The sequence below is a fragment of the Acomys russatus genome, chromosome 30 (assembly GCF_903995435.1).
Source record: "Acomys russatus chromosome 30, mAcoRus1.1, whole genome shotgun sequence".
Classification (NCBI taxonomy): Eukaryota; Metazoa; Chordata; class Mammalia; order Rodentia; family Muridae; genus Acomys; species Acomys russatus.
The window spans coordinates 10,699,691-10,721,194 of NC_067166.1; the positions used below are offsets into that span (position 1 = coordinate 10,699,691).

General features: G+C 45.3%; 1 protein-coding gene and 1 pseudogene across 2 annotated transcripts in view; both read right to left on the reverse strand.

The window, feature by feature from the left end:
• Depdc1b (DEP domain containing 1B) overlaps positions 1 to 20,455 on the reverse strand; it is a 67,601-nt gene extending 47,146 nt beyond the window's left edge. The window contains exon 1 of one of the 2 annotated variants that reach the window (XM_051172528.1): positions 20,172 to 20,455. In XM_051172528.1, the coding sequence (XP_051028485.1) occupies positions 20,172 to 20,404 (233 nt within the window). In that variant the 5' untranslated portion in view covers positions 20,405 to 20,455. Of the gene's footprint in view, positions 1 to 17,452; positions 17,646 to 20,171 lie in introns of those variants that run through there. The other variant, XM_051172529.1, reaches the window with a different exon arrangement.
• Positions 20,456 to 20,817: 362 nt separating this feature from the next.
• LOC127212211 (ATP synthase membrane subunit K, mitochondrial-like) lies at positions 20,818 to 21,026 on the reverse strand (annotated as a pseudogene).
• Positions 21,027 to 21,504: the final 478 nt, after the last annotated feature.

A 21,504-nucleotide genomic window follows, 5' to 3' on the forward strand; every position in this document is an offset into this window, starting at 1 on the left:
TCACAGCAATCCACCTGCCTCTGCCTCATGATTGTTGAGTTTAAAGGTGTGCACCACCACACCCGGATCTTTCTAAGTTCGAGAGAGACAGAGAGACAGAGAGACAGAGAGACAGAGAGACAGAGAGACAGGGAGAGAGAGAGCTCTGGGCATAGTGGTATATATACAATCCCAGCCCTGAGGGAACTAAAGCAGGAGAGCTGAGAATTCAAGGCCAAACTGGGCTACAGTCATGAATTCTGGTTTACCTTGGGCAAAAAGTCAGCAGTGACTGTGTGTCTGTAATCCTGGAGCTGGAAGTCAGAGAAAGGAAGGTCCCCAGACCTTACTGGTCAGCCTAGCTACAGCCATGACTCAGTTCAATGGAAAGACACCTGACATATATCACACGAGCACGCACACGACACATACATACACATGCACACACACAAATATTATAACAAAAATATGAAATTTAAGATAAAATTAAAAATAGCTCTTAGATTCCTAGTAATGAAGATTTTAAACTATTTATTTCCCAGGGGCCAGACTGCAGCCCATAGCATGTACAGGACAGAGTTCATTTCTTCCACCTCTCGGGTCCTAGGGACTGGAGTCAGGCAGCCACTCTTGACAGCGGAGTTTCTCAACCTGTGGGTAATGGTCCCTTGTGCTGAGGGGTGTCACATATCAGATATCGAGCATATAGGATATTTACATTACAATTTACAACAGTAGCAAAATTACAGTTGTGAAGAAGCAACAAAAATAATTTATGTTGAGGGTCACCACAACATGAGAAACTGTATTAAAGAGTTTTGTGATAAAAAACACTTATTTATAACATGTGCAAAATCCTGTGTTTGGCCATAAAAAGTAACCAAATGAGTAAGAGAAAAAAGGAGCAGGACCTGACAAGGCAGAGCAGAGTGGGGCATGGCAGAGCAGGGCAGGGCATGGCAGAGCAGGACGGAGCATGGCAGAGCAGGGCGGGGCATGGCAGAGCAGGGCGGGGCATGGCAGAGCGAGGGGGGACATGGCAGGGCATGGTAGACCAGATGGGCATAGCAGGGCAGGGCAGGGCATAGCAAAGTAGGGCGGGGAATAGCGGAGCAGGGCGGGGCATGGCAGCACAGGGTGGGGCATGGCAGAGCAGGGCGGGGCATGGCAAAGCAGAGGGGGGCATGGCAGGGCATGGTAGACCAGACGAGCATGGCAGAGCAGGGCAGGGCATAGCAAAGTAGGGCGGGGAATAGCGGAGCAGGGCGAGGCATGGCAGCGCAGGGTGGGGCATGGCAGAGCAGGGCGGGACATGGCAGAGCAGGGCGGAGCATGGCAGAGCAGGGCGGGCATTGTAGACCAGGTGGGGCATGGCAGAGCAGGGCGGGGCACAGCAGAGCAGGGCGGGGACATGGCAGAGCATGGTAGACCAGGCAGGCATGGCAGAGCAGGGCAGGGCATGGCAAAGTAGGGCGGGACATAGCAGAACAGGGTAGTGCGTGGCAATAAGAGACTAAACTGACGGCTGGCAGTGTAGCTTAGTAGAGGCTGCTTCCCCAGCACACAGGAGGCCATTTCCCAGCACAGAAAAGGGGAGTACAAGCAATCTCTGTAATCCATCTGTCTGATGAAAGAATAATTTACAAAATATTTTATTTTAACCACTAAGAATCTATTAGAAGGGAAAGTTCTACAGAAATATGAAGCAAACAAGCCTAGATGTGGAATTAAGGGTAATGAGCACATATAAAATGGCACTCAGCCTCATCGGTCCCCAAGGTAATCCCAAGTAACAGTCACAGCAAACTGCACTTCAGACACCAGGTGGGCACATGTAAACCAGTCATAGTCTAGTCAAATAAAGATCAGCATATGTACCCTGACAAACGGTTTGTCATTACCAGCAAGTTGAATGTGCCCAAATGCTCTTAGATAATGCTGGTTACTCGAAAATAACGCTGGCCATGGCAGATCGTTACAGCACTGTTGTAAGGGCAGAACCGTGGAAACAATCCAAATCCCTACAGATAGGGGAACAGTCTGTGGGATGATACATGACAAACAGCCATGAGAATCCAACAAACCATAATTATACACATTGCTGTTATGAAATCTTAAGAAACTACAAGAAACAAGAGAACACATATTCTGCTAAATTTTACATAAAAGTCAAGGGCAGAGAAAATATTTCAGAAACAAAAACAATCATTTACTTAGGGGCTTGGGAGAAGGCTCAGAGGTTAAGGGCACTCGCTGCTCTTGCAGAAGACCCGGGTTCGATTCCTGGCATTCACACAGTGGCTCATGACCAGCTCCAGCCCCAGGGGATCCAGTGCCCTCTTCCGGACTATGCAGGCACCAGATTTGCCCATGATACACAGACATACACGTAGGCAAAACACTCTTACACATAAAATAAATGTGTTAAAAGATAGTAATGAATTGTTTAAAGACAATGTGGCTAAGTGATTCAAGAAAATAATAGACCAGAAGCAGTGGAATAATGAATACCTGAGTCGAAACACTCACTGCTGACCTCTCAGGAGGTGATGAAAACTGTGGGCAAAGAGGGATCCATTTTGCTCTCAGTACAGGCACAGTTCAGACACAGTCTATCTGCTCCAGCATGAGCTGGCCTGCATACTAACAGAACATTCAAAGGAGCACAGCGCCCTCTGCTGGGTAACCATTACAACTGCTTGTTTTAAAATGTGTAAATCCTAAATTTCAGAACTGTAAAGTCCCAATGACGACACTGAACTCCTCATGTGTATACTAGAGACACTGAGAGCAGGAGAGTCATCAGCATCCCTGGCTAGGAATAACACAATCCTGATATTTTAGCATCCCAGCCCCCTAACACCAAATAATGGCTGGAAAAGCCTTTACAACAAGGCATGCGCCACCACTACTATTCCTCTGTGGATTTACTATAAAAGTTAAAATTACTGTTTAATCCAAAGCACTACAGACTATCTTAAGTCATAAGGAAAATCTTGGAGGGCTAGCAAGATGGTTCAGTGGTTAGAGGCAGCTGCTGCTCTTCTGGAACCCCAGAGTTCAGCTCCCAGCAGCTACAGTAAGCAGCTCACAGCCACCAGTTTCAAGAGATCCCACCCCCTCTTCTGGCCTCTACTCTACACTACACACACACACACACACACACACACACACACACACACACAAGTAAAAAATAAAATCTTCAATAAATCTTTGTAGACTTGGCTGGTCTGTAATGGAGTTCTCACAGTATCTCAAGCTCTCTTCCATTGGATATGCTGAAAATTCTTCCTTGGTTATCAGCAGAAATTTTCACCACCAGCAGCTTCAGCCAACCTGTGTCTGCCCAGGAACCTAAGGCCTTTATACTAACGAACTCAGCAACAGCAAAGCCCTGCCAGGTATCAACTGCCAGGAGCTCTGGACTCCCCATGGCTGCTGGTTCCCAGAAACCCATGAGTTAGACAAACCTCCAACAAGTCTAAGGGTTTTACTGTGATCTATAAAGCCCCTCATCATTGTTATTGGTGTGGTATATATGTGTGTGAACATACATGTATATATGGTGCATGTGGATAATACCACCTAAATATTGAAAGTTTGCTAAAAAATTATATTTCACAAAACTGCTTGAAAACGTGTCAAGAATATTAATAGCATCAAAAACATGAACAACTTAAAATCTAAAGAAACATGTTCATGATCAAAATAACAAAACTACGTACCGCTGCAGAAAAATAGACAGAAAGTTCTGTACTCTGTTTATGACTCAGAACACTTGATTCTGCTAAGATGTTAAATTCCAAATTCATCTACTGATCCCATGAAATTCCATTCAAAACCCCAGGAGGAACTGTTCTAGAACAAATGTGAAAAGGCAAATGGCCCAGAATCAGAAACCATTTGAAAAAGAGCAAAGATGAAGAAGTTACAGGAAGCTGATCTCCAGGACTGTCACAAAGCCACACTGATCAGGCCAGCACTGCACTGGAGACACACCAGCGGAGCCTATAGCGGTGGAACTGCCCAGGAATTAATGCATCACTATGGGGCTGGCTTCCCCTAAGAAGAATGCAAATGTATCACAAACCAAGGGCTGCAGGCTGAAGAGAGGCTCACTGGCTGCTCTTCCAGAGGTCGTGAGTTCAATTCCCAGCAACCACATGGTGGCTCAGAACCATCTATAGTGAGATCTGGCGCCCTTTTCTGGCCTGTAGACATACATGCAGAAAGAATAATGTAAACATAGTAAATTATATACATATATATTATGCATATATAATTATATATATATATATATACACACACACACACACACACACACACACACACACACACACACACACACACACACACACATAAACTCAAAGGATGGGGAAAAAAGTAACCCTGCTCACCACCCCTCCTAGTACCTAGCAACCGCCTGGGAACTCCCTGGGCTTCCTGTCACCACCATTCTGGATTCTGCAAGTAGGATTCCTGTCCCCAGAGGGATAAACTCTTGCTAGGGACCTCGTGGGAGCACTCTGGAGTCCTCTTTGTGGCCAGAGGACAGAGGATGAGAACAACTACTACCATGGCACAGGTAAGAGCACCTGCTGCGAGGGAAGGACAACTGTGCTTGCACAGGGGACACAGGAGGAAGAGCCATAGCAGCCAGGGTCAGCATGGCATCCCTTGGCCAGTGCAAAACTACTAGTCTGAGAAGTACGTGATGACAGAAGGTCCAGACGGACAGGAATAAACTGGTGGGTCACTCTGCAGACACAGCACTCTGCGCCTGCAAGGTGATTGACAGAGGATGTGAGAACTCAGTAGGGAAGGAGGCAGGGGACAAGCACCAGCTGCCACCAGAAGATTGGCTGTGGGGACAGGAGCAGTGGTCTTCCTGGCAGTTTCCATCTTCTTGGTCTCCACTTAGGAAGGCTGTACCACAAACATGAGTGGAAAGTGGTTCTGTTGGCCACAGAGGTTCCAGCTCATCTCTCTCTTCAGGCCAACAGCTCCCACTGCTGTACCCTGCTTTCCTGATAAAATACTTCTAACCCGTCCCGGAGCACACAGAGTCACAGCCAACTCCTTCCTTCCAGAGGACACAGGGCCCCAGCAGCAGTCTTTGCTTGGGAACTCTGCATGAGTCCAGGAGGCAACTGGTCCTGAGTTCCTGCAATCCTCTCAGGTCAGACCTGCATCACAGTGTGCAGGCTGGGTCTACTAACCCCCGTTCCCTTTCCACCGATCCCTCAAGGTCCTCCCTACCTACAGCACAGCAGATCGTACATACTTATTACTACCCCGCCACCTCCGTCTCTACTCCAAAGTCCCAACAAATCCCACGTTTACACTCCTTCATATACAATGACATCACATGGATGCAAGGAATAGACGTACCTGCTACATACGAGGCACAGCTGGGTCAATCTTAGGGCCTGACAACTGTAGCCTGCAGGTCAAAGCCCATCATTTGCTTTATAGAAATCTTACTGGCGTACGCGACATACTTCTTATAGTTGCTTTTGCCAGAAAGCAGGAGTGTGGGGCTGTGCCAAGAGAGCCTTCACGACCCACTCTCTACTCTCTGGCTACGTGTAAATCAAAGCTGCTGAGCCCTGGTGTAGAGGAAGGACAGATGTAACATCATTGACCAGAAGTCACACAGACAGCATGAGGACAAAGGACAGACAGACCAACCTTGGTCCCACTGTAGTGCCAACCACAGGCATATTCGGTTTGGACATTATAAGTTACAGGAGCATGGTTAAATACCTACCTCTAAATGCGGGCCAAGTCCACGATGTTGGCATTCCTAGTTTGTAGATGAAGCCTCGGAGGATCGAAGGCTGTAAGCTATTTGCTTACAATGCACAGTGGAAAATTGCAAATAGCTCGGATTAGAGGCTAGTCCTGCCACACTCCAAAGCCTCTGTGACAGCTCTCCTGTCACTGGGCCCACAGTGTACTCCATTACTACTCACATGTAACTGTGGAAAAGCTACAGCCCTCATTCCTAGGAATGGAGGTGGGTGAGAGCTGCTTGCTTAGAGGAAGGACGGGAACCCAGTCTTTTCAGACTAAACTTTGGAGTCTTTGTCTCAACATGCACTAGGTATTCTCTTCCGTTATGGAGACACCTAGATAAAAAGAAAGTTCTCCCGCACCCTTATCTTCCACCACTCCCTGGGTAATGACCCCCAACTTATTTATTGGCTTCCTCAAGGGGTACCACCTGCTACTGATAAAGGTTCAACCTTGGAAACAAATGGGGCCCTGAGGGACGCAAGCAGAGCTAAGCTTTCTACAGCCCTGAAGCCATGACCCATCAGAGGTTCCAGAACAGGAGATCCAGGCTTACAGGGAGCAGCACTACGGAGAGGTGTGCCCTTGGTGGAAAATACAGCAAAGCAGCATGTGTAGGGATCTAATTAACAGAGACACCTGCCCCAACACAAAACTCTAACAAGTCAGAACCAGGCCAGCAAGATGGCTCAGCAATTAAAGCCAGATAGCCTGAGATTGGTCCCAAGGTCCCACACGATGGAAGGACAGAGCCCATTCTCATAAGCTGACCTCCACACATACACTGGGGCACACCCCCGCCATTGCATAAGTAAATAAAGCTATAACTTTAAAAAATAGCTCAAAACTTAGGCTTACAGTTTTTTCAAGTTTTACACACACACACAATACTTCCCCCTCATATGAGAACATAAGTTTCAATCAAGCAATTGGTAAGAGGCTGACATGAGGGGCATGAATATGCTTCTGTCTCCTGTGTTTCCTGAGGCGCACATGACACATCTGCCGGGCGTCTTCCATTTCTAGTTTACAAGCTTGCCAACTCCACACACTCAAAATGGTGGGCCTTTTTCCCCCTCTCAGCAACCTCACTAAACCGCATGCTACAACCTGAATCTCAGAGCAGACATCCACTGTTGTCAGGGAGCCATCATTTAGGATGGACAGAGAAGGACTAACTAACGCCCACATGCCTCTGTTTGCTTCTGTGTAACATCTGTGGCGGACTCCTGTGCAACCTTCCCCCCGCCCACCCTCCCGGGTCAAAAGAGCTTTCTCTGCTGTGCAAAATGGGCAGGGCAGGAGACCGCAGAAGTCAGGCTCCACCCTCTACTGGAGCTAAAAACATGCAGGGAGAATTCACAGAGAAACAGAGCTAAGGATCAAAGCAAATAGTAAAACTTCAAGGACATACGAGTAGTGGTCAAATGCATAAAAGTGATATATACAGAGGGAATGGATAAAGAAACGTGGCCGAGTGGGAAACACAGAAACATTTCAGGGTCAGGACAGAGAAGCAACTCATGGGTTGGAAATTAGCATGAATTAATCCCCAACACACCTTAGAAGGAATGTTACAAAACTGTGTCAGCAATCAGGATGCACCTGGTTTGAATCAGAACAGCATATTTCAACATCCTGTTGGCATGCCTACCAGCTCCAGGGCAACCTTCACATCGGAAGATGGCGGTGCTGGCCTCCAACCTCAGATGCAGGCTGACTTATAGCTCCACATATATGTGCATGTGTAGACATCTCAGACCAGGGTTCAACTGGCAAAGCTCCTGTCTTTAAAATCTCCCCCTACCCCCACCCCCCCCAACCCCTGCCCCACCAGCCTGGTGCCTGCAGGCTTACAGGGAACTCCAAAGATCCCTTCCGCCTTGGAATGTCACACAACAGCCGAGTCACCGCTTTGCTTTCAGACAGTTCACACACAATTTTCTAGGCCTGCAAAGCTGTCCCAGCTTCACACTCTCGGTAGTCACCGCCTGTACCATCAGTATGGGTTCTTGCAGCTGTAAACAACAGACACCAATCCTGGCAAAGTTAACGAGAAAGGAATCAGAAAATACCAGAGTCACAAAATCAGTAGAGAGAGAGCTAGAGAACAGGATGAAAAGAGATGAAGCCGAGACAAAAGCAGAAGGCCAGGCCCCACGCCCCACACAGGGCCAGAACCACTGGTGAGACCACACCCTAGGAACAGGCTGGTCCCCACGCCAGCACTGGGATGCGACTCTGTTTGCTTCTCGTTGTTCTTACAGGATCCGACTTCGGTCACAAGAAGCTGCACACTGTCCCTTCCTTTGCATGAAGAGTCAGTCCTGGGCAGGGCCACCTAAAGAGCCAGGATCGGGCCATGTGTTAGTAGGGAGGCGGAGGGTGGCTTCCATCACTCGAATGGCCTTCCTTCCCACCAAGAACCACACAAACAGAAGCTCCCACAAACAGAAAAGTTTAGGATGATTGGCCAACAAAAAAGGCTAAAGGTCCCATATAAATACAAGCATATATATGTATAGAATTTTCACCAATATTCCAAAACTCCGACGTGGCTGCTTATTAGTGACCCTTGTGAGGTATGCGACAGAGAGGCAGAGAGCCCCTGAGACGTGTACTAACTTCTCAAGGCCCCATCCTCCTTGAGACACTAACTAGGTACAAAGATATCACAAATACCCAGTATGAAGAACTGAAAGTATTATGGGTTGTTAACTGGCTTTAAAAAGACTAAGATTATAGTCCAAGCCTCAATATGGAAATGTTAAACACTAATAAAAATTCTAAATAAAATGGCTCATGCGGTAAAGGCCTCTAAGCTTGACCACCTGAGCTCAAAAATCAATGACCCACATGCTGGGAGGAGAGAAACAACTCCTGCAAGTTGTCCTCTGACCTACACACACACAGCAATATGTAGACAGGCATGTGCACACACACACATACACAACACACACAGGCACACACACACATACACACAGGCACACACAGGCACACAGACACATGCACACACACATGCACACACATACACACACACACAGGCACATACACGCACACACAAATACAGGCACACACATGCACACACACACAGAGGCACACAATCTTTTTTAAAGAGCTTAGCTAGCCTGTGAGGAAGCGGGAGTACGAAGCTCTACCGTCCCTACTGTCACTGTCACCCAGTGTCCCCAGCAGCCCCGCTGCCTTACCGCCTATGCACTACTGTTACGAAATGACCACTTTAGAACACAGGCTTCACATGGGCTGCTTTTTCACAAGGAAAAGTCTACACTAAAGGATGGCGGAATGACCCCGGGGCTTAGAGCACTTGTCTCTCCTGCACAGGACCCAGGTTCTGTTCTCAACACCTACATGCCGTTTGTAGTTCCAGTTTCAGGGACTCTGACACCTGGGGCACTTACATGTACATACATGCTAGCAAAACCCTCATACACATAAAACAAAATAAATCTAAAGTCTATTCCATAGCTATAAATGTAATAATTCAGCGCTTTGGCATCCTAAGACTAGCCATGTTTGTCTCCTCCCACTTGTCACATTAAAGCTTACAGGCTAGTGTGTTTCTGACCAGCAGCCTTGTTCTTCCGTCGAGGTCACCAGGGATACCCTCTTGCCTCCCACCTCTTCCTATCCAGATCCTGCCCACCACAGGGCCGCCCTACTGAAGCAATCCTCCTCCTCTCTCCATCACCAGGTCCTGAAGCAATTCCCTCTACACTGGCAGGGTCACAGACATAGCTCCTACCTGGGCTAAGCAGATAACACAATCATCAGGGAAACCAGAGAGTGTGCCCACTGGAGTGTGTGCCATCAGAACCTTTTAAGCTCCTAATTGTTCTGTCTTAATATAGGTCTCACACTATGTTGCCCAAGCTGATCTTGAACATCTGGATCCAAGTGATCCTCCTGCCTTTCAAGGACCTGGAACTATCGGCACACCACCACAGCTGGCTGGCAGCGGCATGACTTTTTTAAAAATATTATATTAATTTATCCATATTACATCTCAATGGTTATCCCATCCCTTGTATCCTCCTATTCCTCCCTCCCTCCCATTTTCCCCTTACTCCCCTCCCCTATGTCTGTGACTGAGGGGGACCTCCTCCCCCTGTATATGCTCACAGGGTATCAAGTCTCTTCTTGGTAGCCTGCTATCCTTCCTCTGAGTGCCACCAGGCCTCCGTAAGAGAAGCATGGGAGAACGAGGAAATAGAAGGATCCAGAGGATCCTAGAAACCTACAGAAGTACATTATAGCAGGCGGATCTGGGCCCAGGGGTCCTGCTCAAATTATGGCACCAGCCAAGGACAATACGGGCAGTAAACTTCAAACCTCTACCCAGATCTAGCCGATGGACAGGACATTCTCCACAGTTGAGTGGAGAGTGGGGACTGACTGTCACACAAATTCTGGTGCCCCATTTTTGACAGTGGCATGATTTTTTAAGGCATGACTACAACTAGTAACATTCGGTGTCACTGGGGAATGGAACTGCTTGACCAAAGGAAAGAGACAGGAAGATGGCTCTTTATTGTATGTATCTTCTGTATTTTGGAAAATCTGAACAACATGGAAGCATTACCATACAGAAAATAGAAAACATGAAGATAGTAAGACTTACAAAACAACAACTAAAATTACTATGCAGACCAAGCAAAACAGATGAGTCACTCCATGGACTGCCAGTATAGGAATTCATGTGTGTGTGTGTACATGTGTGTGTATGTATGTGTATATACATACATACGTGCATATACATATATATTCATACACGTATGCACATACATACATGTGTATTGCGTGTGTGCACATATATACATGTTTACATGCATATGCATACATGTGTGTATGTGTGTAAGCATGTGTGTGATATATGGGCATATATTTATATATAAATATAAATATGTTTATTATATTTATCCTATTATTTGCTATGGATTCCTGTAGGTAATTAATTAAATATGCTTTGATTTGCCTATTTATCTTCTTCGGTGCAAAGCAGGAAGAGAAGGAATCATGTTACATTTTCTTTCCTGCCATGGTATGGTAAGTGTGATACTCAATATTTAGAATAATTTTAAAAGGCCCTTAAAGGAGGCTGGGAGCACATACCTGTAATCCCAACACTCGGAGGCAAAAGGACTCTGAGTTCAAGCCCAGCATTATGCTATGTGTAGCAAGTTTGAGACCAACCTGGCTTCATAGCATAACATGGTACCAAAGAGCCTTAAAGATCTAATTGACTGCTACAGCCATAATGGAAGTCGCTATGAACATTTCTCAAAAACTTGGAACTACAATTACCATATGACTCAGCTATATCACCCCGAGGCACATGCCCAGAAGCCTCTGTATGCTACCACCAGGAAATCTTTACATCCGTACCTACTGCTGCATTATTTACAAGAGCAAGGAAATAAAAACCAGCACATATGTCCATCAGCAGATGGATGACCAATGAGGATCTGGCTCTTATACACAATGGGATGTATTCAGCCACACAGAAAAATGAAATCTGCAATAAAGAGTGAAGGATCCGGAAAGAATTATAGTAAATGAGGTGACCAGGGTTTAGAAAGATAAAAACCAATCACATGTTCTCTCTTATATGTGGATCCTAACTTTAATTGTTTGCATGCCTGTAAATAAGGTGTACGAGAGTGGGTATAGACTGTGAAATTAGGTAGCAGATCAGAAAGAAGAGGTGGGGTGCTGACGAAGAAGGGTAGGGTAGGCAAAGGACACACGTGACATGAGAGTGGGAGGAGGCCTGGGGTGGGAGGATGCAAAGGAGGAAGAAAATGGGAAAGAACGGGTAGAAGGGATTTTAAAAAAAAAAACTGTTCAAAAAATGTCATAATGAAATCTAGTGTTTCGTATGTTGCTAAACAGTTGGCTTGGGCGCCCTGTTTACCCCGGCTCTGCAGCGCAGCAGGAGAGCACATGCGGTAACAGCCCAGCACTCCTTTCGCTCATGATTGACGCTGCTCCCCAAGCTCTTCTGTTTCTCGTGACCTTTAAGGTTGTTTTTCTCTTTCTCTGAAGAACAGCAAAGATTTTAACCAGGGTTGTGCTGGGTCTCTAAGTGGTTTTGGTACGATGGTCATTTTCACAGCATTAGCTCTACCAACTACTGGCATGGGAGGTCTTGCATCTTCTAGTGCCTTCTTTGAGCATTAATGAGATTTTTTTTCTCTTTTCCATGAACAGAAGTGAACTCAGTGACTCATGGCTGCTCCAGTGGATGAGTAGTGGCTGAGTCTTCAGTCCTCAACAGGACATGTATACCATCCAGTCTAAGGCTCAGCGGATACAAAGGAAGGAATGCAGGAACCCAGACATAAGAAAGGCCGCGCCACTGCACTCATGATGGCGCAGCAGCTACAGCTGCCTACACTGAGGCCTGCCCAAGGTTGGGCCTGGCGACAGTCACCCGTGGACCAGGGAGGAGTTTCTGGAGCCCTAGCACTTCCTGCTGAGCTTTTGGTTACAGATTCTGAAGGAAGAACAGTCCCAGCTTCCCTCTATAACCACCAGTTAGCCAAAGTGGGCACTAGGGGATAGTTTCACACCCATGGCCACACAGAGGCTTCCGGGCACATTCAATGGGTCACAAAGCAAAATGAAGACGTGACTGTAAGGAAGGAGCTCATAGGAAGGAAGGGGGCGGGCGGGAGGTTGTCAGGGGCTGGGAAGAAGGGAAGAGAGAAGCATTAGAGAAATAATAAACCATGTACATAGAAGAAACTGTCAAAGAACAAATTGCATGGAAACACTCACATGCACCAGAAACACAGAGGAAAAGACCCGGTGCAAAGCAGAGGGGGAAATGAGGAAGCAAAATATCCGGTCTCTTCCCAGGGCTGGGTTATTTTTTTAAGAGAAGAGTTTTCATCTCCTGATTTAGGACTGGTCCTTTCAGGAGAAATGCGAAGGTTGATTCACCCACAACTTTATATAACAAGTCCTGCTCCAGCTTTGAACTTGCTGAGCCAGTCCAGCAGCAACAGGCCTGCTGATGAGAGACAAAAGGCTTTATTAGGCCTTTGTTTAAAGCTGCCAGGCTTTTGTCTCAAGTGGGGGTGGGAGTGTGAAGAAAGAAGCCTGCGTCTGTGTTATCTAGCCATGGCCTGCTCCCTATCTGGCTGTTTACGGGGTGGGTGTGGGGGATGGGGGGGTAGAGGTGGGGGTGGGGGTGGGGATTGGGGGGATGAGGGGTGTCTCTCTAATTCCTACATGCTCAGTGCTGCAGTTGGATAGGAGGAGCCACCTGTAACAATCTAAAGCACAAGAGAGTTAACTATAGGTAACAAAATCAAGGAATATTTCCACACAGGTAGAAGGAATTTTAAATGAAACATGTGTGAGGTGATACAAGTGCCAGTGGATGGAATCTGGTCATAAACACGGTGCACTGATGCCACACCATATCCAGCAAACATGTATTAGTGGGTCAACTTAAGACAAAAATACATTCCAAAAAAAAAAAATCAGCAGACACAAAATAATCTAATGAATTGTTCTTTTTTTTTTTTTTAAATTAGTGTTGCCAAAACCAAAAGATTTGTACCAATTTCTTAAGAAGAAAAAGCATACCTTCCACTTCCCTGTATGCCTCCAGATTCAACTGACCAACTAGATTTTGGATATTTTCCCTCTATTCACTTAAGAAATGAAAAATAGGTCTTTGAGCCTCCAGTCCCCACCCTTGGTTGATCTTAGTACCTCGGGCATTTATACCTAGCGCCTGAAAAATTGATCATTGTGGACTTGGTGAAACTAGGGGAGAAAGAAAACTACAATCATATATACAGCTTGTGTTTTCCTACTTTAAAAAGGATGACCACTAGAGGGAGTAAAGAGTTCACACATAAAAACAAGTCCCTTCCAAAGACTACAAAATAATGATTCAACAAAGTTCCACGGGGGTCACAAAAAATGACTAAGAGATCACACATCTTAAAACATCTGCTCAAGTTTCTAGCACCAGAGATTCACATAAGATTTTTAAAGTCTACACATACTGGCCTACAGGAAAGCTGATTGGCGGTGGGTGGGTAGGTAATAAAACCCTATCAATTTTAACACACTCACATGTGTAGTGCCCACTCCAAGAAACAACAGTTTCATTGTTCTCCAAACACTCTTTCTTTCTCTCATTGTTCTTCCCCACCCTTCCCCAACCTGACAGTGTTCAATTTTATAGATGAATTGTGGACGTTCATCCAACCATGGGACATTTAGGTTGTTTCCAGTTACTGACAATTATTAATAGAGCCACTAAAAACACTCAAAAATTTTCCATTCGCACACTAAAGTTTCATTGTTCTAGGGGAAACATCCAATAGGAATGTTGACTGAGATCACCTATATTTATTAACTCTATATGAAACTTTCAACAGGGTTTCCAACCTAGGTATTCCAACGGGAATACCAACCTAGGATTCCTGCCAGTGAGAGAAGAGGTTTCAACCTTTGCCTCTCCGTGGCACTTGGCATTGTTGGTACTTTCATTTTAGCCATTTTAACAGTAAGTAGCATCACTTTACTTTGCATCTCTGTGAGGTTTACTATGTTAAACATCTTTATAAGGGCTCATCTGCTATCTGTATATTTCGAAGCATCTGTTCCGACCTCTTGCTCATTCTTTGAATTGTTGCTGTTTCACTGTTAAGGTCAAAAGTTCTTCTGTGTTGTTGGTACCAGCCCACTGTCACGTATGTGTTTGCAGCTATCTCTGCCTGTTGTTTGTTGTTTGTCTTCTCTCTCTTTCTGTCAGTGCTTTGTTTTGCTTTGAATGTGTAGAGTGGTTTTGGTCGCATGTCTGTGCACCGTGTGTGCCCGGAGGTCAGAAGGGGGCTTCAGATCCCTAGACCTGGAGTTACAGTTAGGAGCTGCCTTGTGGGCACTAGGGAAGGAACCTGCGTCCTCTGCAATAGCAGCAAGTGCTCTTAGCTGCCAAGCCAACTCAGCCCTCTTTCCATGCTCTTAATGGTGTCACACAACTTTTTTTTTTTCATTTTGACATCTGTCATCTCTTTGGTGACAGGTGCCTTTGGTGTCCCATCTTAAAAACTCTGCCTAACTTCAAGATGTAATGATATGGTCTTATATTTAAATCAATGATCCACTTTGGATTAACTTTTGCATTGTTTGTGAGGTATAGCTTGAGACTCATTGTGAATTATTTTTGCACATACGCAGCTGGATAGCCAAATGTTGAACAATCATTCGGTATGGGTGGAACTGTGTAGCTTGTGGTAGAGTACCTTCCTAACATGCACAAAGCTTTGGGCTCAGTGCCCAGCACTGCCAAATCATTTACTGACAAGACTAGTCATTTTCTATCAACTGACTGTATCTATTTGGTTCTGAACTTCTATTTTGCCCCACCTTCTCCAATTTAACATCACCCTCATCCAAAGTGCTCCAGACAAGAAGTGATTCAGAGTTCAGAGTTTTCTTGATCAAAGAATATTTATACAGACATTCTCTGGTAAAGCATCCCATATGGAAAAAAAAAAAAAAAGATTTGGAATATAAAACTCATTTTCATTTTGAGCCTTGGTGTTGGCTTCACTTTTTCCAAGCCTACTTTATTTGGGGGTCTTTAAATGCTTACACCTCCCTTCCAACCCACCCACCCTACATAGGAGAGAGAGGAGTTTTATGGGAACGGAAGTAGACCTTTCTGGCCTCAGTTCCTGGGAGCGATTCCCCTGGCATACTCAGCAGGATTTCAGCAGACCAGCAATTCCACCAAAGTTGCTGCTGGAACCTGAAACAGCAGCCGGAACCCAGAGCCCCGAAGCGTTCTCTGGAGTAGTCTCTCTAGGAACATCTCAAATTAAAGTGATGAACAGCCAAATAATACCAAGATCTCAAAAAGCCCCCGTCTCTTGTTTTGGGCTCAGAGTCTATGCTAGGATGTTTTTTATCTGGCAAAAACTAAGCCCCACCAACAAGATGGTTCGACTTCTAAGTGGATAAACATTACCTGTTCTCTCACAAGTCTGTTCCCCATCCCACACCGGGGATCAAAACAAAAACATAGGTATATCCAATACCTATCCCACACTTAGGATCAAAACAAAACCATGTTTCCATCCACTCCACCTGGGTCTTGATATGCTGCCGGCCCACACATGAACTCAAAGAGACTATAGAAGCAGGCACAGGGCCTGTACAGGTTCAAGCCAGAAAGGGTCTCAACACTGACAGGGGAAGAAGACAGGGACTTCCACCCATAATCAAGAAGCTGATACTCATTAGCAAAGCAAAACTGAGTTTTCTCCAATGGAGTCTCATGAGGCGTATTAACTTCAGGGCAGGTGCCATACACAGGAGTAGTTGGCCAACACAAAATAAACTCATTGTAATATTTTAGTTTTGTCTCATTCTGCTTTGCTGGGGCTTTTGTTTTTGTTTTTTGTTTTTTGTCTTACTGATCTTTTACTTAATACTTTTACTACTTTTGATTTCTGTTGGGGGTATTTATTTTCTTATTTGAGTTTTTTTGTTGTGTTTTTAAGAGAGAAAGAACATAAACTTGGGTGAGTAGGGTGGTGGGAAGGATCTGAAAGGAATTGAGGGAGAGGGAAACATGATAAAAATATTGTGTGTGAAAAGTATTTTCAATTAAAAAAGAAATGAGGTCTTAAAAAGTGGCTTAGGAAAATAAATAATAAAAAAAATTAAAGCTTGGAATCCTTTTGTTTGTTTGTTTGTTTGTTTGTTTTTTGTTTTTGAGACAGGGTCTCTCTGTGTAGCCTTGGCTGTCCTGGACTTGCTTTGTAGACCAGACTAGCCTCTAATTCACAGCAATCTGCCTGCCTCTGCCTCCCAAGTGCTGGGATTAAAGGTGTGCCCCACCACGCCCAGCCCTTGGAATCCTACTTATTGCTACCCACCAGTTAGGGGAGCAAGTCAAGAGTCAGCCAGACTCAGGGCAATCGTGCTAAAAATCTACGAGCAGCCAAGCAGTTCTCCCTTTAAAAAGTGCAAAATGAGGACTTCATTCCTCACCACGTATAAAATTCCCCAATACATATATGTAATTTCTCTCTTGAAAACACATAGTCGGGTCCCAGACATAGAGTTCAAAGGTCATACAAGACCCTGGGTTTGGTCTCCATCACTACAAACACAACAAAACAAACCAAAAAAGACAAAAGAGAATGAGCATTTGCACTCATGTAACTTTCTCTAAATGCACAGACTCGGGATACCCCCTCGCTGTGTTTAGATGAGCCTTTAGATTGACTGCTGCCCACCCCTCCTTCATTTGAGAAGACTTTCTTAAAGAAGGCACATAGCAGTTACTATGCATCAGAAGAACTATGTGACTACAAACGTGCCGGCCATACCAAAAGTTCCTCATGAGTCTCTGTGTTTATTCACCACTAACATATCTGTTAAGGTATGTCAACCTCACCTTGTGGAAACTGACCCAGCCTGGCATATGATTCTCTCTCCAAAGAAAGAGAAAACAACCCAAACAATTAGGAGAATACTACCCCTCCATAGTGAGGAGTTGAGTTAAACGACAAATTACATACTGAGTTTGCAACACCAGACATGCTGTGGAATGGCTGCTTCTTTCTTTCTAACAAGAACTCCTCCCCTTGTCCTTTCCAGCACTTTCTAGACTACTTACAAAGGACTCCTTTCCATAAATCTCAATCTTCTGAAGTATGTCCTCAATTCCACCACCACCGGCTCACCATCCATTTCAAATCCAATGTGCCTTGGCTCATTCTCTCCTCCTCAGCTTCTGTGAGAACTTGGCGTTAGTGCCCCTCACTGGAGGAAAGGAGCTGTCACCAGACAGAAGAGCGAGGGCAGCTCTCCCCAGACCACTAGGATGGAATGCTGCTGTACGCTCATTAGCTAGCTCTCAATGCAAGTCACGGACACCCTTGCCAATGATTTACACGTTAAATAGACTCCATCCAAGACTAATCTAGATAACTTGCCAAAGTCGGTAGTTAATTTATGGAATTCCCATGCAGGGAATAAAAAAAAGTGACAGCGTTCAGGTACTACATAACAAAAAGCTGTCCTGCTTATGCCTCATAAGCACTCTGCCACCCAAACTAAGGAACAAGGGAAACAATCATATAATTAGGGTACTCTCCTTAGAATCAGCCTTCTATAGCCATGAGCTCTGCCTTCAGATTCGCCCAAGCATGGCCCAAAGGTATGCGAAGAAAAACCTTCCAGCGAGGTGCAGTGCCCCCCCACCCATCCCCCACCCCACCCCCCTCCCCCCGTCTAGCCCCATCTCTTCAGGACACTGCCACAGAGAATCATTTCTGAACCCAGGAGTTCAAGGCCAGCTCCGACAACAAAACAAGAACCCCATCTCGAAAATTAAAAAAAAAAAAAAAAAAAAAAAATTGTTTCCAGAAAGTCCAAAGAGCAGAACTTGAATTCACCATGTAGCATATAGCATTCTGAGCACATGAGTGAAAAGTTACTGCTGTTGCCCACCACCTCACACATCCTCAGTCTCTCTTCAGCACATTTGCCTCACATCTTACTGCCCCTCACACCCTGTTCGTGCTCTGTGTGGAATATATGTACCTTCAGCCATTATTTCATAACAATGCACTGCAACTATTTATGGAGTACTTATATTAGGTATTATAAGCAATCTAGAGGGGATTTAAAGTACAGGGGGGGTGTAGGTTATATGGAAATGCAGTATTTTACATAAGAAACTTTAATATATGCCGATTTTTAGATACATGCGAAGTTCCTGGAACTAATACTTGGTGCATCCTGAATAAGGAAACAGCATCTGTCTTATGAGTTCTTATCTCAAAGGGGATGCATGATTAAGTGTTAATACTGAAATGAATTATTCTAGTAATTGGTGTTCAGTGGTCAGGTCCGAGAACACACTCCTTGGGTGTCCTCCTGAGGATTCTGGAGCCTTGGGGGACTCAATGGGAGGGGTGCCCTATTTAAGGTCACACTAGGAAAGACTGTATCTCATGCAGAGAAGCCGTTCAGAAGGATTCTAGCTATATCTTGATGAGTACCAGCAAGGAAGCTCCCAGACGGTAACCACGTAAGAAGCCCCAAGGCAGTTTGGCACGTGGGGCCAGGATGAGATTCAATCCCACGAAGCAGCCAGGCCTCGGGATACGCCCAGTCCTTCCAAGACCCTAATTAAAAGTTACAGCAGCAAATAACTGCCAAATGGAGACAACTGACTGCTCAGATGACAATCCTGACACCAGGCACTGGAGGCTTCTGAGGGCGGTACATAAGGAGGCCAGGCAGGAAACACACGAGGGAATCCGTCTTTAGCCTTACATGCCTATGGCCACCCTCACCCTGCTCTGCTGTGCACAGAAGCTAGTCTAAGACAGAAACAAAGGGATAGTTCATGGGTAAGAGAGCAGCTCAAAGCCATGCACCTCAGGGCACCACACGTATCAGATGTGCTGCAATCACATCCTTGTTTTTCTATTAGAATAAAGGAAAGGAAGCACTAAGAAGAGTCTGGCCTCGCTATTGTCCTTGACACTGACAGGCTTCAGCAGACAGTGAAACGGCTCCTCCCTGGACGAGTGTGACTCCATTCTTCTTTACCTTCTTCCATCACCTGATCTCAAGTCAGCCTCGTGCCTCCAGCAATCAAACACCCTCAAGTTCAGTGAGAAAGTGCTAGAAGGAGAGAGATCTCCATCTTCCCTCAGATTAGCTGGAGGTAAATGTCCACATCATCAAATATCGTCAGCAAATCCTACAGAGAAAAGCAGGCTTGCAGTGTCAGGCTCAGTTAGAGATGTCAGGGACATCTAACATGACCCCACACATGCTCCCTGAGCTGTTCCAAGACCAGACACTCTGCCTGAGTACTGCAGTCCTTGGTGCTCAGCAAAGCTAAACCGGGAGCTAGTTCCACCCTTCAGATACTCTGGAAGAACTAAGTTAATATAAACTCACTACTGTTTCAGCCTTCAGGTACTCTAGAAGAACTAAGTTACTATAAACCCAGTACTGTTTCACTCTTTCTAATACTCTAGAAGAACTAAGTTACTATAAACCCAGTACTGTTTCGCCACTCCAGAAGTACTAAGTTACTGCACCCTCCCTCCCGAGCAAGCAGAAGGATGGAAAATTTTCCCCACTGGAAAATCATTGCAACAACAGCCTGCTCTGTGGTGCTCTGACAGAGCAGGACAAACTGTAATTGGTTTTATTTTAACAGCCCATCCAGCTAGGCACTTAACATACTGCAAATAGAAGCATCGCTTCAGTGGGCACAGTAAATTCTTTCACTTCAGGAAGTTTCCAGATGCTGGCCAGATGCACTCACTCTCTCCCTATTCTGTCTTCAGAATTAAACACGCTGCCATTACCTGTAGAGGTGACGGTTGTCCTCAAAATCCTCCTGGCCCCATTTTCCCTTGATGTCTTCAATAACATGATTCTTCAGGAATTTTCCTAACAGCTGGACTGTTTGCTTGCGAGTTACCTCGGGCCCAAAGTTCTGACTGTTCCTCAGAAGTTCATGTAGCCAGTCCACAGCGTCAGCCGCTGTGAAGCAATGCTCGTAAGTCTTGAAGCGACAGCGATGCTTTCGCGATGGCATCCTGGCACGAAAAAGCTCCACGGTTTCGTTCCACTAGGCAAAGAACACAAAAGCATTTAGTCATCGACTAGTGGTTTTTAAAGGTTAATACATCCCAAATATTTAAATCAAGGAATACTAGTTTTCCACTTAATAAACTGGTTAAAGACGAGAGGCTCCTTAGCTTACACCAGACCCTAAGATGAATGATAAACAGATTGACCCACAAACTGATGGGTCAGTAGGTCAGTAGGTGGGTAAATGGGGAGGCAGATAAAATCAATTTTTATAAATTAACAAACACTGGAATAATAGATGGAGGCTTGGTGTTTTATTTGCAGCCTTCATACTCTTTTTTTTTTCCAGGTTAATAATTTATTGTACAAATTGAGTATTACATGTTGAGTTGACATCAGGTTCTTCAGGCATGGGACTTAACAGATGATGTCAGACATTTCAAAATCCATATATGTTGCTTTCACAGCAGGAGTTTTTTAGGCCTTAGCTTGAAGTATAAGACGAACAAAGCAATGCTTCCATGTGGCCAGGACATAATTCACTCTACCTGTGTGAGTGTATGAGTTGAGATACTTTTTAATCCAGTGAGCTGGAACTGGCTATCACTTTCTGCACCAGCCAGCATTTCAGTTGTCCAGTGTAGGGCCCTCAGTTCAGGATCCTGAGGGTCTGGGGGACCCCGGAGAGCCCCCAAATGTAATACCGAGATCGCCCAGGTCACCCAGATTGCAAGACCCCCGAAATGACCACCAGGACTCAATACTGATGCAACATACACAGGGTCCTGTATTATGGGCTCACAGCTCGGATCACAGTCCTTCCTGACACAGCAGGATAGGAGAGTGACCTTAAAGTCCTAAGGAATAAATGGTGGGAAGCAATGATTACAAAATTGTATGAATATAACGAATGCCACACACTTAGAAACAGTTAAAACAGTCTACATTATGGCTGTCTTGTTATAACTGGCGCAAGAACAGAACCTAATTACAGAAGAGAAACAAGCGAAATGCAACTTCTCAAGGTGTGTTCATTCTTTATTCATTCAAAGAATAGTTACCGTAGACGTGGCCAGAAAGCTGTGCTAGCGGGGAAACCCTTAT